The sequence below is a fragment of the Scleropages formosus genome, chromosome 3 (assembly GCF_900964775.1).
Source record: "Scleropages formosus chromosome 3, fSclFor1.1, whole genome shotgun sequence".
Classification (NCBI taxonomy): domain Eukaryota; kingdom Metazoa; phylum Chordata; class Actinopteri; order Osteoglossiformes; family Osteoglossidae; genus Scleropages; species Scleropages formosus.
In genome coordinates, this window is record NC_041808.1 from 15,184,701 (window position 1) to 15,200,251 (window position 15,551).

Consider the following 15,551-nt stretch of genomic DNA (forward strand, 5'->3'; position numbering starts at 1 on the left):
TGTATGGATGAGTGACCCAGTGTAAGTAGTGTATCTAGCAGTGTAAGTCACCGCAGTGAATAAGGTGTGTGGGCTCATAACACTACGTAGAGTTCACTGGAAGTCGCTTTGGAGAAAAGTGTCTGCTAAATAAATAAACATAAATGTAAATGTAAGTACCCCGAGCAGTGAAAACACCGCAAACACCACCTAGCCAAATATTCCGTCTGCGCAACGTCAAGCACACATCTCACTTGGTGGAGCTGCAGCGGAACCCGGGCTCCCGAGGTGGTCCAAGGGGCCCTTCCTTCGTCTCAGCGGAAACGAAACAAAAGCAGGAACGACGTCCTCCAAACAAGCCTTCCATCAGCAGCCTTCGACAAAGTGTGTCAAGTGCTGTGATTTCTAAACACTAGTCCAAAGCAAGCCTGATTATCAGTCATTTTTATTATCAAGAGAAATCTTGAACTACCACAATACAAGCTAACGCTGAAGCTGGAGAATCAAATCAACACCACTTGTGTCTAGCGAAAGCTATAAACATACACTACAAAATGGAGCAAAAATAAGTCCGCATTAAAACAAACACTGCGGTAAAAGAAATATGCTTGTTTATCAGCTGAGTCCGTGCCATTAACTCGTCTTGAAAAGTGCTACTATTACCAAAAGCTGTGTTTTTCCTTGAATTTGAAGCGTCTTCAGTGCTGCCAAGCTTTTTAAATCTGGTGCACGAATATTTCCTGGAAATGCCTAAAAAGAATAAAGAATACAGATTTCACAGAGGTCTTAAACTCATGAACAGACCGAATACAATGCCCATCTTTGCACTAAATGGTGACCCCATAACGTACCAAAAAACAAAACGATGCCACTTAGGACAATTCACAGACATCCTAAAAGTATCATTTGCTCTGAATGGATATTATTTGTATTAATAATTGCAGTAAAATTACAAGAAATTATTGAGGTATTCATACATAAATAGTAAGAGAAAACATTTGATTGGTTAAAAAGCAAACATTTTACTGAATGCAATGCTGATTTTTCAACATCCTGGAAAAATCACACTTGCTGGATTTGCCGTTCTTAGGCTCCTGTTCTCCTTTTTCTCTGAGGTCCCAACATCCGTCTGAAATGCTAATCACGTGCAACCATTTCTTGGTTTGAACAACCCAAGTAAGGTGCTCATGTTCATTTGACTGCAATCAGTATCACCTGAGAAAACAGAATGACATACCTAGCAGATGAATTTCACTGAGCTCCAGGCAAAGAGCTGAGTGAACTTGTAGACTTCCAAACCCGTTTTACTCTTGTAGACAGTTTCTGAACACAGCACAAATGGTCATCGTGCCAAATTATGAACAAACTAAAAATGTAACCAGAAAAACTAAAGAAATAAAAAAAAAAAAAAAATAAGCTTTGGAAATTTTTGAAGTATTTCTTCCAGGATAGGCTCCGGAGCACCACGACCCTATACAGGACAACTGCTTTTGGTAATGGATAGATGGAGAGAGATTGATGGACGACTTGGGGAAGTTCCCCGAATGGACATCAATCCCTCTGGAAGTACTGCACTCAAACTCCGCAGAAACAAAAGTTACCTGCCACACCGATCAATACGTAGCTCAGAAAAAATCTAGAACTCAGGCAGTGTAAATTGTGCCACTTTTTTTTTTTTAAATCTTGATGAACCACGACTGATGGTCAAGTCCAGCAGAATTCATCTATCCATGTGACAAGACAGACAGACACACACACACTCACACACACAGCTTTTGGTTCTGATCCTGGTCCAGATCCAGGAATATCCATGGTTGTAAAATGAGATTCCAGAGTGCAGGGAACCGCAAGAAAATATGTGGCAGCGAGACCAGGGTCCAGAAGGGCCACGAGAGGGGAAAACACACACAAGGGCTTTTAACCACCTTGAATCTTAGGGTATAAGGGCGATGAGGAGCACCATCCCTCCTATTTGTATTTCCTGTCACATTCCTTGATAAGAGTCACTGTTCCAGGCAGCTGCATCCATGAAGTTAACAAAAAACTAGCAATAAAAGCATTCCGTATCAATGAGCACTTACCAAGCAAAGCCACTGCAAACACACGAGAGCCTAATGCACACGAACATTCAGCATGACGCCGTTTACGGATAACTGGCTACAAAGTGGGAAATGCTGATGACTAAAAGCGGAGACATAACAGCTTGTGCTCATCCTGGACGTCATCAGGGTGCACGAATACATATCCATTTCCATCAAGAAACCTCCCCAGCAGTGCTTCCGTGTTCCGGATCCCATCATACAAGCTTTAAAGCATGCCCGATGTTATACATGTCTACAAGGGTATCGACAGATGAGCACTATAAAGGTACGCTCCATGTGCTCGCATTACACTAGTTAGTCTACCTTCGCACTTGGTTGAAGGGAAGACAATCATTGGAGTAACATTCATGGGGGGGGGAGGAAAAAAGTTTCATATAAAATTATGAAGTTTTTAATGTTGTGCTTAGCAAACCAGGCAACTGGTTTGTCTGCATATATATGTATAAAATGCATACGTAAATGTGTACAGAAAATGCTTAAGAAATCTTTCTTTTTTTAAATACTCTTATCTAGAAAAAGTTTATTAATTCAACAACTTGTCAGTATACATGCCATAATTGAGGAATATTTTATTTTTAATAACTAATAATTTCTAATAACTACAAGTTACAGTTAGTTGTAAATGGACAGATGTTCGACGACAACATATTATAATGTGTCCAAGTATCATGTAAAGAGAAACACCACATCAGCAAAATTCCTAATGCATCACAAAAAATGAGTGTTGTACATACGCATACATTCAACACTCGTTTGAAACTTTTAGAGGGTTCTGCCAACACCTTTTCACAAAAGAAGAAAAATCGTTACCTTGGCAAAAACCTGAAAGAACCGGCCATTCAGGGGTACGTCAAACGAGACAACAAAGAATGCATCTGCACCTTTCAAGCAACAAGTAAACATAGTTGTGTAGTTAAGAGTAGGGACAGAAATCAATAAATAAGTGTGCATTATTATTATTATTATTATTAATAATCAGAATGAAAATGTTACATCTTTTTGAGAGTGTGGCACATTTTTAATAGCATGTGGGGGAAAAACACTGGGGGGGAGATTGTTCAGCTGTATGGATGCGGCTCCTGCACACACCTATGTGAATCACTCTTTGAAACACTGCTGTCCAGTTTTCATTCCAGCTCGCTCTCACATGTCTTTTCCCACATCTGAGTAATGAAGCAACAATCAGCTAAAGTACAGCACCTTGTAAGACATCAAGAAAAAAAAAAAAAAAAGTGTGTCCATTAAAGGCTCAGAGAAATTTTCAACACATTCTCAGGGATTAATTACCTGTGAGAAAACAGTTGGGAGTCAGGTTATCATGTACAGTAAGTCTCCGACGTCCTGACTGTACCGGAATAAAGTACTCATCTTAAATGACTTGAACCGCATAATTAGAAAAATCTATTTTGCAAGTGGTGGGGGGTTTGGCCGGGTCCCGCCCTCTGGTGGGTCTGGGGTTCAAGCCCTGCTTGGGGTCCCTTGCGACGAACTGGCGTCCTGTCCTGAGTGTGTCCCCTCCCCTTCCAGCCCTGCGCCCTGTGTTGCCATCACAATCCCACTTGGAACAAGCGGTTTCAGACAGCGTGTGTGTACTTTACAAGTCACTTTGTATTTTTTGGGTGAATACTGATCCTCCGACACTTTCTACTGCAAAGACTAAAACGTTCCCCACACGTTCAGAAGCCATCTAATTCCCACAGTACTATTCTGGATTCCGGACACAGCTTTTCACTAAACAAGGAAAACTACATTCGCATACAGTCAACATTTACCACGGTACTATAATCTGTTTCCGTAGTGCCTCAGTCTGGCTGTGATGTACAAGAACCACGGAGACGGCTGCCAACTGATCTACCTTCTTTATATCACGTGATCCAACCTGTGTGTAGCAACAGTGGTCATTTACTCTACATGTACCTCATCACGCTGTACACAATGAGCCATTCGGTGTGTAAATTACTCCTGGACAGCTGAAGTGTATAAGACCTCAGTGCGTCGCTAAGTGACTTCCAATAAGGAAACAACAGTTCTGTGTTGAAATGGCCAAATACCATAAACACCTAAACACAGTGTAGCTCTTCAGAACCAGGAGTTAAGACCTGGAATGTACTTCACAAAATATATAATCAATATTCATTTTTACAAACATTCAGTGCTTAGAATAACATTTTTTGAGCAGCCTAAAGTCATTTTTCTTTTGTTATGCGGTGAAACTTACTTCATATAACTAGGTCCTGGGAACTTCTCGTTCAAAAAGACAAAATAAAAGCTAATCATCTTAGGAAAACCAATCTTTCTTCTAGTGATCATTTACAGTATATATACACACTCTACATCTTAAAGCCTGTTACTTCAAATAGGTATTCTTTCAGAATGGACAAATACATAGAAATACACACTACTTCAGATAAGAAGTCCTTTCGAAATTTGTTGGAAATCCATCTTCAAACATGGTCGCATAGGAATTCTTGAGAAAATCCACATAGTTCTGAATGCTCTGCTTATGACTCTCGGATTGATTCAAACTTAGTTGCAAATCTTTCAAGCGAATTTCATAATGCTTCTCAGCCTACAAAACACAAACAAAACAATGTCATATTTTCATTGCGGTGACATTACATGTTTCACAACTGCTTCATTTTCTGGGAGGTATTTCTAAGAACACAATAAAACATCAATTACAAGGAAATGATACAACAGACACTCATTTATTCAGCAAACGCCATCATTTGTCATGTTCATGTAATCCTTCTTTTACAGAACACCATTTACCAGAATTGTATTATATTATTACTCATGGATTTAATTGATGATTTTCTCCAAAGCAGTGTACATTGTTTGGTTTGTGCACTGAGCTAAATACAGTGATTTACTCATTTGTACAGCTGGGGACATTGTACTGCATCAGCTGAAGATGAGGACCTTGATTAAGAATATTACAGCAGGAGGTAAGGCAACAGCCCTAACCATGACATCGCCCAGTGGCCCTTGTTATTGCACTAAACGATGGGGAATATTCACTGGCTGCTTCTTTACAAAGGAAGATCTGCAGAGCCACAGATGAAACACCACATGATCAGTGTGGACCACAGAACTGAGGCCTGAGGTGGTGAAATCCACACAACAGAGCAACGTTGAGCAGCTGGGGTCAGAACCAAAGCTCTTCGGCCACCGTAGTGGCACGGGGAGGTCGGATCACGAGCCACGATGCACTCACCGCTTGTTTATTTTGCTTGAGCTGCTTCAGCTCATTCTCCAGTCTACTCCGCTCAGTCTCCAGCTCCAGGATTTTAGTCTGAAAGGACCTCTCTTTGGTGCTCGCCTTCTCTTTCACCTTGGACACCTTCAATCCAAGACAAGCCAAACAAATGTTCAACAACAACGATACCAGTAAGGTGAGCTTATGTATCCTAAAGTCCCCGTCACTAACTGAAGACGGCTGTGCGCTATCTTGCGATTTCGATGAGAGCGGTGTGGCTCTCGGCGCCACCTGCTGTCTGACGTCTGCCAGGGCGGCCTCCAACTGCCGGGTCAGGGAGAGGCACTCTGCTGAGCGCTGCTCTAGTTGGCTGCTGCTGTACTGGAGCGCCTCCTCCTGGCTGGCCAGCTTGTGAACCAGCTCCTTGTTTTCCAACTGAATCTCCTCCATTTTCCTGAAGGGGTTTGTTTACAAGGGCACGTTCATCAGTCTGACGGCAGCAGAACTCACAAACGCTCCCATTGCTACAGTGCAGTCACCTCTGAAGGGATTCCACTTTGAGCTGCAGCTGCACATTCGCCTCATCGATCGAGCCCTTCATGTCCAGAGAAGACGTCAGCTGGTCAGCATGCTTGTCAACCTGAAACACAGTGGATCCTCCTGAGAACACAGTGTGCTACGTGCACATGGGAGGACTGTGGATTCGTTGTTTATGCAAGAAAATGTGCAATATGTATTTTCCCAAATTAGTGTAAAATGTCTTTTACAATGAATAAATTCAAAATAAGAAGTGTAATTTATGTTTTCATGCAAACCTTGTAGAAATGTGGAAATTTAATGCACAGGAAAACTGAAGTACAAATCCTGAATGTGTCAATTAGTCTGTAATTTCATTTAAAAAAAAAACACCAAGATACTGTTACAAAAAGAGATGAGATGGAAAAAAATAGAAAATACTGAAAACACAGATATTGTCAAAGGCTGTGATCTCGTGAGGGTTAGGGTATAGGAATGAAGGCACAGAAAGTGACAGAAGGTAAAATTTACTAATACACTGAACCACAAAGACAGCTTTGACAGGCACAGGGTGAACGTAAGGGCAACCATGTGCAGTTATGGGTCGCCATCTGGTGCAGAGACATTGTAAATTGCCATTCACATTGGCAAGGTGTGCTGTTTTCATTTACATTTACTCATTTGGTTGACATTTTTCTCCAAAGTGACTTACAATTTTAAGCCACTTACAATTAATCACCCATTTACACTGGAGAAATGCTGGGTAAGTACTTTGCGCAATGATACTAACGCTAGAGGGGAATTCGAACTTGTGACCTTTGGGTCAAAAGGCAGCAGCTCTAACCACTACACTACCAGCTGTCCCACGCAGGTTCCCGGAGTTTCCATCACACACCTTAAGCTGTAGCTGCCGGAGGGACTCAGACTTGCTTGAGATGCTCCTCTCGGAGCGCAGCAGGTTCTCCTGGCAGTCCTGCAGCTTCTGCTCGGCCGCACTCAGTAGATCAGGGTACATCTCCAGCTCCTTCACGCGAGCCTCCAGCTCCTCTTTCACCTGTTTCACACGTAGCCGAACATCTGTCAGTTTACACCTCTGCTTTTCTTCCGCATCCAGAACCACAGAGCCGGTGAACTAGATGACTACGTAAGATGAACCCCACGGATTAACATTCCCCCCTCAGGCTGTTCCACTTCATACAACAACACAGGAAAGAAAGGACAATAATAAATTCTACTCAAAATAGAATTCAAAATAAAATTTGTGGGACTCCACAAGCGCTTGAGCACAAATCATCATCATAACAAACAAAGGTAGAAAAAGCACCAGAGAGCAGACAAGTTACATTCAGCTGACACTTTTCTCCAAAGCATCCTACAATTATTTCCCCATTTATACAGGTGGATAATTTAAGTGGAGCAATTCAGAGTAAGTACCTTGCTCAACGGTACTACAGCGGAAGGTGGGAATCGAACCCGCGACCTGTTGAGCCAAAGGCAGCAGTTCTAACCACCACACTAACACCTGTCCCACTGTACCACCATATTATAATTACTTAGAAAAGTAAAATACTCTGTGTAATATCAAAATACATAAAAGATAGGACATAGATTTAAGTTTCTTCCAAGTAACCGGAAGTTTAATTATCAATGTAAAAATTTTTTTAAAATGTCACTCCACTTCCTTTTTACCACGTTTCTGGATGAGCCACTGAAATCATACCTTTTCCAGCTCTGCCTCCTTTCCTTCTCGGAAAAGCTCATTTTCTTTCTGCAGGCTCTCGAACCTTGATCTCAGTTCCTCAACCTCTTTCTGAAGACCAGTGATCTAGGGAGTGAACGCAAAACCAAAAAATAAATCTTTTACAGAGTGAAAGCATTAACTGTTCAAGAGGGACGGTGAATTGATAGATATTCAAGTATAACGGATGCCGAAAAGTCTCCTCTCACTCTCTCACACACACACACACACACACAAATGTTACGTACCTCGTTCTGGTACTGCTCAGCTAGCTCTTTCTGTTTCTGGGAGTTCGTAGACTCCTTTTCCAGGTCAACCTGAGACTGGGTCACTTTCTCCTCCAGGTCAGCTATGGTGGCCTGCGGTTCACAAACAGACAGTGTGAAGCATCAGTGCGTGCGTGCGTGCGTCTAAGCGCCCATCATAATCTCCTCACCTTCAGAGCTGCATTTTCAAGGCTCATCTCGCCTCTGTCAGCGTTGAGCTTCTCCACTCTCTCCAAAAGGTCCTCACATGATGCCCTGGCAGCGTCTCTTTCTCTCTGCAGCTGCAAAGTCATATCTGCAACTTGGCTATAATGGAGAGATGTTCAAAACCTGTCAATTGATTTTCACAAACAAACTGTTTGCCTCACAGACACCTTACAGGGTGACCGAGATCTTCTTGTTCATTATTTCACCCTCATTGTTTTGCTGCAGTGTCTCTCCCGTTTGAACAACAGTCCCAGTGACTTCACTAATTTTGGCGTCAGACTGCTTGTCCAAGATTCTTTGAAATACAAAATTTCGGGTATATTATGACTTGTGTGGAGGAAAGTGCCCACAGAAGTTCTGTTGGTGAAATATTCGCAATACTCTACAGGGCTTTTTCGGTCTGGTTTGTCTTCCAGACTTCCTTCCTAGGTGCCTTTCCTCTTTGTACCTTCTGAGGATGGCGACGTGGGCCTCCACGTGGGTCTTCTCTTCAAGCGCCTGTTCGTGCTGCGTCTTCCAGCAGCTGGCCTGAGAGGAGGCCTCAGCAAGTCGCACGTCCTGCACATGGACAGCACAGCGATGGAGTCCACTAGTGGCACTCGCTCAACAGTAAGAAAACAGAGGCTCGTCGCTCTTCAGCCTAAATGCAGCACTGAAGGACTCGCATCCGTGAGCGGAGTTGGACCTGCACTGTGTACCTTCTCTTTCAGCTGACTGTAGCACTTTTCGATGGCGGCCTCGAACCGCTCCGCCCGCTGCTTCTGAGCCCGCGTCGCTTTCTTGAGGGCTTCCTTCTCCTGGGCGGATTTCTCCGACAGCGTCAACATCTGCTGTTTCAGGCTTTCGATCTCGAGTTTCGCCTCCGTCAAAGTTCTCTCCAAACTCTGCAACAGAGACGATGAACAATCAATGCGTAACGAAACTTAAAGTGAGCTAATATGAGATTAACATCTTAAGCACGTGGTGCTTCTGGCACTGTGCTTACCTTTAAGGAACACAATGAAATTGTAAAGATACAGCTCCAGGATATAAGGTTTTGAATCCAGTCTAAACTAAAGACTGTGCAGACTGTAAGTTCTTGTGTTTATGTGCATTTCGTCTGGGATTCCACTCACACTGCAAATACATCCAATAAACTGCAGCAATTAATAACTGCTTGTCCAGTGCAGGGTCATGGTGGTCCAGAGCCTACCTCAGAAGCACAGGGTATGAGGCAGAGTACGAGGCAGGGTACACCCTGGATGGGATGCCAGTCCATCACAGGGTAGCTTCACACAGGGACACACTAGACTAATTAAGCTTCGCCAATTTACTGGAGCTGCATGTCTTCGGGCAGTGGAAGGAAACCAGAGCACCCGGCGGAAACCGACATGAACACGGGAAGCACGTGCAATCTTCAAGTAAACTGAAGAAGACTCGAGCCCACATCTGAGCATATAGTCCAGGAGCTGTAAGGCACCAAAGCACCGCAAAAACTTGCAATACACAATTAGCAAATATTTGTGAATGGGACCACAGGGACGGTTGCAGTGAAAAATATGGATTTTAAACAAAGAGGTCCATAGTCCAAGAAGAGAGCCTAGTGCAACATCCTGTAGAAGGGTAATTTAAAATCATTTGTATAAAGGGTACAACTGCAGGGGGCCAGCAATACAAGCAGAGAAAAGTAATAAGGTGGGAACGCCTACAGCGTGTCGCCCTCCCAGCCAAGGCTTCCGGGCTCAAGACACATGGCCACGGATGAGTGGTTACAGAAGATGGATGGCTGGGATTACAGCACTGGTATTTAATTTCCTGTTGACAACAGGTCCTCGTACCCGCAGCTGAACGGTCAACCTGTTGTTCTCAGCCTCCTTGTTCCGGAGCTGTCCCTGCAGATGCGCTCGAGTCACCTCCACGGACTTTGAGAGCTGCACCACCGACTCCACGTTCTCCTGTAGGGAGCGATAAAAGTGATAAGAGCCTCTACTGACTACCTTCCTGGTTGCAATGTGTATAAAATATACCAATAAATGACTTTTACAAATTAAGAATGAACCAACTTGGTTTGCCTACCATCTCTTTTCTCCGCAAATGCATCAGTTCTTCAACTCTTCTTTCTTTCTCACTTAGGCTCCGTTTTAAATGCTGGATAGAACACAAAATGTTTACAGTATTTCTTCACGGAGTCATGGACTGGGGTTCAAGTCCCACTTGGGGTGCCCTGTGATGGACTGGCCTCTCATCCTGGGTGCGTCCCCTCCCTCTCCAGCCCTGTGTTGCCAAGTCAGGCTCTGGCTCCCCATGACAACGTATGGGACGAGCGGTTCACACGATGTGATGTATATTATTTTCGTCTCTTACAATGTCATTTATCACAATGCTTAATTTATTCTGCACAACAGCTTTGAGAGAGAAATATACCATTTGAAAACCCAACTAAGGTAGAAACCACAACTGAAGAGCAGATTCAAAACTATTAATAATAAACTACTACTTACTATTGATAATTTATTCAGCAGATGCTTACAACATGATTTACAAAGTGAGTCACAATGATTTACAGATTCTAAGACACATATATTATGAATTGGAAAAGCACTATTCAAAATGTCAAATATATTCCAAATATATTATTGCTGCAAAATGACTTACAAGGATTTATTCATTTCTCCACAGCTGTGTAACAAGCACTGCAGCAGTTTAGGGTAAGTACCTTGCTCAAAGGTTCTAGCGAAGGAACAACAGCTCTAACCACTATGCTTTTCATCCAAGATTCTTTTTTTTCTTCCCCCGCTAAAGAAACAATGGCAACTTGATCATTTCACGACAGCAATTCACCTAATGGGGCGATTTCACACAATGATTTCACTCCTGTTATGTGAGGGAAGGGCGTAGAAATTAAATGTATTGAAATGTCTTCACAAAGAAATGGCAGCAATAATAAATTTTGAATAGTGCTTTTCCAATTCATAATATCTAAGTCTTTGTTTTAATCATGTTAATCTATATTGCTTTCTGAATTATGAAGCATTTTCTAGACACATTTTTTTTAAAAAATGCATACGATTTTTGTTCTTATGTGTATCAACATTAAATGCCATTAAATCGGTGAAGTTTACCAAATTCTCTGCTTCGGTCTGTGTCACCTTCCTCAGTAAAATATCAATATCTTGCTCATTTTCAAGCCGATGTGCCTATGGATGACAAACAAAAAGTAAAACAAAAGCAACAGCATGAACATAACCAGACTATTTAATGGGTGAAACACAAACCTCATAACTGTGCATCTCCTTCAGCTGCTGACGAACTGATTTATTGATGCTTTTAAAAACTTCAAGCTTTTCCAGCAAAAGATTTTTCTGTCTCGACAATCGTCGACTGCACGCCGGGAGTCTCGAATCCTTCAATATTTATTAGATGAAACACAATCAAAGCACGTTCAAAATGGTTATTCTAAACACAGCTAATTGTGGGTGCAATAAGAAATGGAATAATGATACACCGGATAACTGTAAAAATGAAGAGGTATAAATATGTTGGGGGTTTACCAATACGTATGAAGAAAACGAAACAACTCGGACACAAATTAACAATATAACAATTTAGTAATAGCAATGCATTATAAAAACACCTTGTTTACATGTTACATGCCAGTACCTATGCAGAGTTCTAGAGAAAGCCTTTAACAAAATTGACTGAGACTGAATAATAAAAGCAATTTCTAGAAACGGCGCACAGTTATGCAGAGCTCTGTCATTAACAGTTGAAATATGCAGCAGGCTTAAAGCGTCTCCACTTACATCATGTGTCAAAATGTCTTTAAAAGACACAAGCTGTATTGCTGCAGAGTTTGCAGCCGTTTCAGCTTCGATCAGGGTTTTCAAAAGACGTTTCTTCCCCACGGTCTCATCATAACTAGATCAGGACAAAAAGTCACAAACCATTACCAATCACCACTTTTCTGCGAGCATCACACTGACATCCCTGCATCACAGCAAGAGGCTTCACGACCCAGAAAGAAAGAGCAAACCGACTCTGAACAATCATCTGCTGAAATGAAACTTCTCCCAACTCCATCCGTCCTGAAAGAGCTGGTCTGAGAGAGTCCTTTCCTCACCTGCTCTGCTCAAGGTCAGAAGGCTTCAGGTAGGAGCTCAACTGCAGCCTGTTTACGATGCGGTATTGCTGACCACCAGGGAGCAGAGCGCAGTCGTCTCGGGTCGCCCTAGAGCCGGCGACTTCCAGCGAGTGATCCTCAAGGGAAGACTCTCCCTGTGGGGACTGCAGTAACAGGACCCCATACCTTCTTGCTCGCACGCGTACTTGGAGACACTGTACTTATAACGACTGCCTTCACATCGGTCAAGACTGCACTGCATTTGGACACATGGCTTCACTGCCCAGATAATCCGGCAGATGTCCAAAGGTGACTACAGCACTGAATAAAGCTTCACTTTGAGAAGCACCTAAAAAATTTGGGGGGAAAAAAAAAGTTTCTTGAAATACCTCAAAGCCAATGTCACTGATGTGATCCCAAGGTTCACCGGTCTTTTCTGCGCGCGCATCACCATGGTCAACGTCAACGTCGCTGGAGTGGATTAGTGAGCAGATTCTGTCCGCTTGTGTCGGGGTTATGCTGGACTTCCTCAACGCCTTCTCCTAAACACAACAATTTGTCGACTAAATCATCACACCGTTAATCCTCACAGGATCGGAGTAAATTTGACTGAAATATAGCACTGCAGGGGGTACATTTACATTTACTTCATGCTTTTCTCCAAAGCGACTGACAATGTCACAACTACTTACCCACTTATACAGCTGGGTAATTTTATGGGTAACTACCTTGCTCAAGAGTTCTACAGCGGGAGGTTACATCTGAACCTGTGACATCTGGGTCCAAAGGCAGCAGCTCCAACCACTACAGTGCCAGGTGCCCGTAGGGTACACCACAGTTAAATATTTCAAGGTAGTACACATTACCTCCTTGCCGATCTGCGATGTGTGGACCGGACCCTCTGACGCCTGTTTCTCCCGGCCTCCACGACCCGTAAGATCAGACACGCCCTTAGCAACCGATGGCACCTGCTTCGACAACAACAACGGAACCGGGTTTGCTGAGCACCACGGAACACGGTAACGACAGACAGCCGGAACAGTCGTACCTCGACAGAAGAAGGAAAAGATCGACTCCTTTTCACGTGCACGTGCACAGGTGTGAGGTCATCTACATGTACGTGGAGCGGGGATGACGACCGACCTTTCATCCTGGAAAAACGGGAAGACGGTACACGCCGCGGTCACACTACGGTGCTTAAAAACTAGGCAGCAAACAAGAAACACGTCTGGGGACCGAGAAGTAAACGGCTCAGGTCAGAACACATATACACACGTCTTGCTGCAAAGAAACACCCTCCTATTATTATGACAACTGAACTTTGTTCAGAGTGACTTACAATGTCAGACACATTTTACAGCTATTTAACCCTTTGTACATTTATACATTTAGGAGACACTTTCACCGTGAAGCTCATTACAAAGATTCAGACCGCAAGTAAGTAGTCTTCCCATTTGGGATTTCAGGGTATGGGTATGTTACTATGTATGTACCTTACCCTGGGCCCTGGGGGTACTGCTGCAGGAGGCGGGACTCGAACCCGGGGCTTTCAGGTGCAAAGGTGGCAGCTCTAAGCACCACATCACCTGTGGTCCTTTACACAGCTGGATATTCAGGATGTATGTCAGTGTAGCGTGAACAAGAGCAGTGCAACACATATGATATGGGACAGAACCACGACATGTTCGCATCACAAAGCAACGGCAAACTGTCCACTGCGCCCCCTTGCGGCCCTAACATCTCTCTGCAGCAGCAGCAGCAGGGGTCAAAACCCAGACCAAGGGGGGAACTAGCACAGTTAACTCTACGGCCACGTGCCCTTCAGGAATGAAAACCCGATATGAAAAGAAATTCACTTCTTTGGAAAACTGACTTTTTTTTTTACTGGCCGTGAGTCGAAAAGCAAGGAACTTGGAGTCGCAGAGAGCCGTCGGACCACGTCGAGCACGGGCCATACTTAGACTAGACTAGTCTGAGGCACAGCAACTGCTCACAAAAGTCACAATTCAACCACACGGCAGCGCTACAGCCACTCATATGAGAAGGAGCGAGAGAACCGAAATGACAGTTGCGCAAAAACCAGTCGCGTCGACGACGTGCAGCCGTGTGTGTGTGTGACAGTTGATTTACCTGATTCCAAGTGTTTCGCCGTTGTCACGCTTAAGAAGCGACAAACCCCCTCCGAAAACTGACTCTTTGATTCGCAGTGACGTAACGCGATGCCGGCCGCCCATTCGCTGGTTTTTGCTCCTTTACTCGCGACTCAGCAAATGATTGGCTGTATATTGCAGGAAAAAATAAATACTCCATTTGTCCCGTGAGTGGTTGTTAGGCGTTGCTGTACTCTTTAGGGGCGGGTTTAAGGCGGGATTTCGATTTTGCTCCTGCCAATCGCACAGCACATACGGCTGTCAATCACATTAATGTTTTCCAATAACACACGGGAATCAGCGATCGATTCAAATCGATTCTTTTCTGCCGCAGCCAATCGTTTTAGGTTTTCCCACTTCACGGGAGGCAATTAATGTAGGGTATCTTTGGTGTTTTTTGCAGCACATTTACCACAAAAAAGAGCGTGGTACAGTGTTCTCTGGAAGAGTCAGGCAGAGTTGTTTAAAAAGAACAAGTGAACATGATGGTGTATTCTGACTAATGCTTAAAATTTTAGATGAAAAATGCTTTTCCTGTCAGACTGTGTGTAATAAGCAGCAGAGAACCCAAATTCTTAAAATAAAATAGACAACTTTGTTTTAGGGCCTTTTCTCTCCGCGAGAGGATGTAGGTGCAGTGACAGAGCTATTACCAATCCTTTTTCTGTATTGTATATACTGTAAATTTTAAATATGGCACATGATTAAGAAGAGTCAGTGTGCATGTTTTCTCATCTCTGGTTTTACATAGTATATTTTACATGCAAACATGCCTGATGAGATGACGACACATTTGAAGGCCCAAAAGTAGGACAGTACTGGAAAGCAGCCAAAAATACGTTTTTTTCCAGTAACCTAACCCTTAGGAATTTTGGCTCATAATTAAACATTTTGTATGATTGGCACAATATCCATCCATCCATTCATGCATCCATCCTTCCATCTATCCATCCATCCATTCATGCATCCATCCATCCATTCATCCATCCATCCATCCATCCATCCACGCATCCATCCATCCATCCATCCATCCATCCATCCATGCATCCATCCGTCAACAACCGCTTTGTACTAACATATTGCAACAATGTGCTGCTCTTTTCCGTTTCCTTTTTTATACCCGAGCAATGCGACATGCTGCACTGACCACACATACTGTATTCCTGTACATTTAATGTACAGTACACACAAAGGTTACACATCAAATAAACATATGCTAACACTGAATACTAATGTACATCAGTGGCAGCTATTATTTCTACTCTAACGCAGACTTTCCACCAATATCAGGAATA

At 43.3% G+C, this 15,551-nt stretch overlaps 1 protein-coding gene across 2 annotated transcripts; it reads right to left on the reverse strand.

The window, feature by feature from the left end:
* Positions 1-3,042: 3,042 nt before the first annotated feature.
* Positions 3,043-14,289, reverse strand: LOC108934961 (outer dense fiber protein 2-like). 2 transcript variants are annotated; one of them, XM_029250019.1, is made up of 21 exons: positions 14,237-14,289; positions 13,155-13,257; positions 12,973-13,074; positions 12,496-12,648; positions 12,107-12,270; positions 11,790-11,904; positions 11,262-11,390; positions 11,109-11,183; positions 10,063-10,134; positions 9,825-9,941; positions 8,706-8,891; positions 8,456-8,565; positions 7,971-8,106; positions 7,783-7,893; positions 7,517-7,621; positions 6,692-6,850; positions 5,820-5,920; positions 5,572-5,734; positions 5,299-5,424; positions 4,484-4,650; positions 3,043-3,281 (listed from the first exon to the last, which is right to left on the reverse strand). In XM_029250019.1, the coding sequence occupies exons 2-21, from the start codon at positions 13,254-13,256 to the stop codon at positions 3,209-3,211; spliced, it is 2,466 nt and encodes an 821-aa protein (XP_029105852.1). In that variant the 5' UTR covers position 13,257; positions 14,237-14,289; the 3' UTR covers positions 3,043-3,208. The 2 variants fall into 2 exon arrangements, with proteins under 2 accessions (XP_029105852.1, XP_018608716.2); XM_018753200.2 differs by having other exon boundaries at positions 12,973-13,077.
* Positions 14,290-15,551: the final 1,262 nt, after the last annotated feature.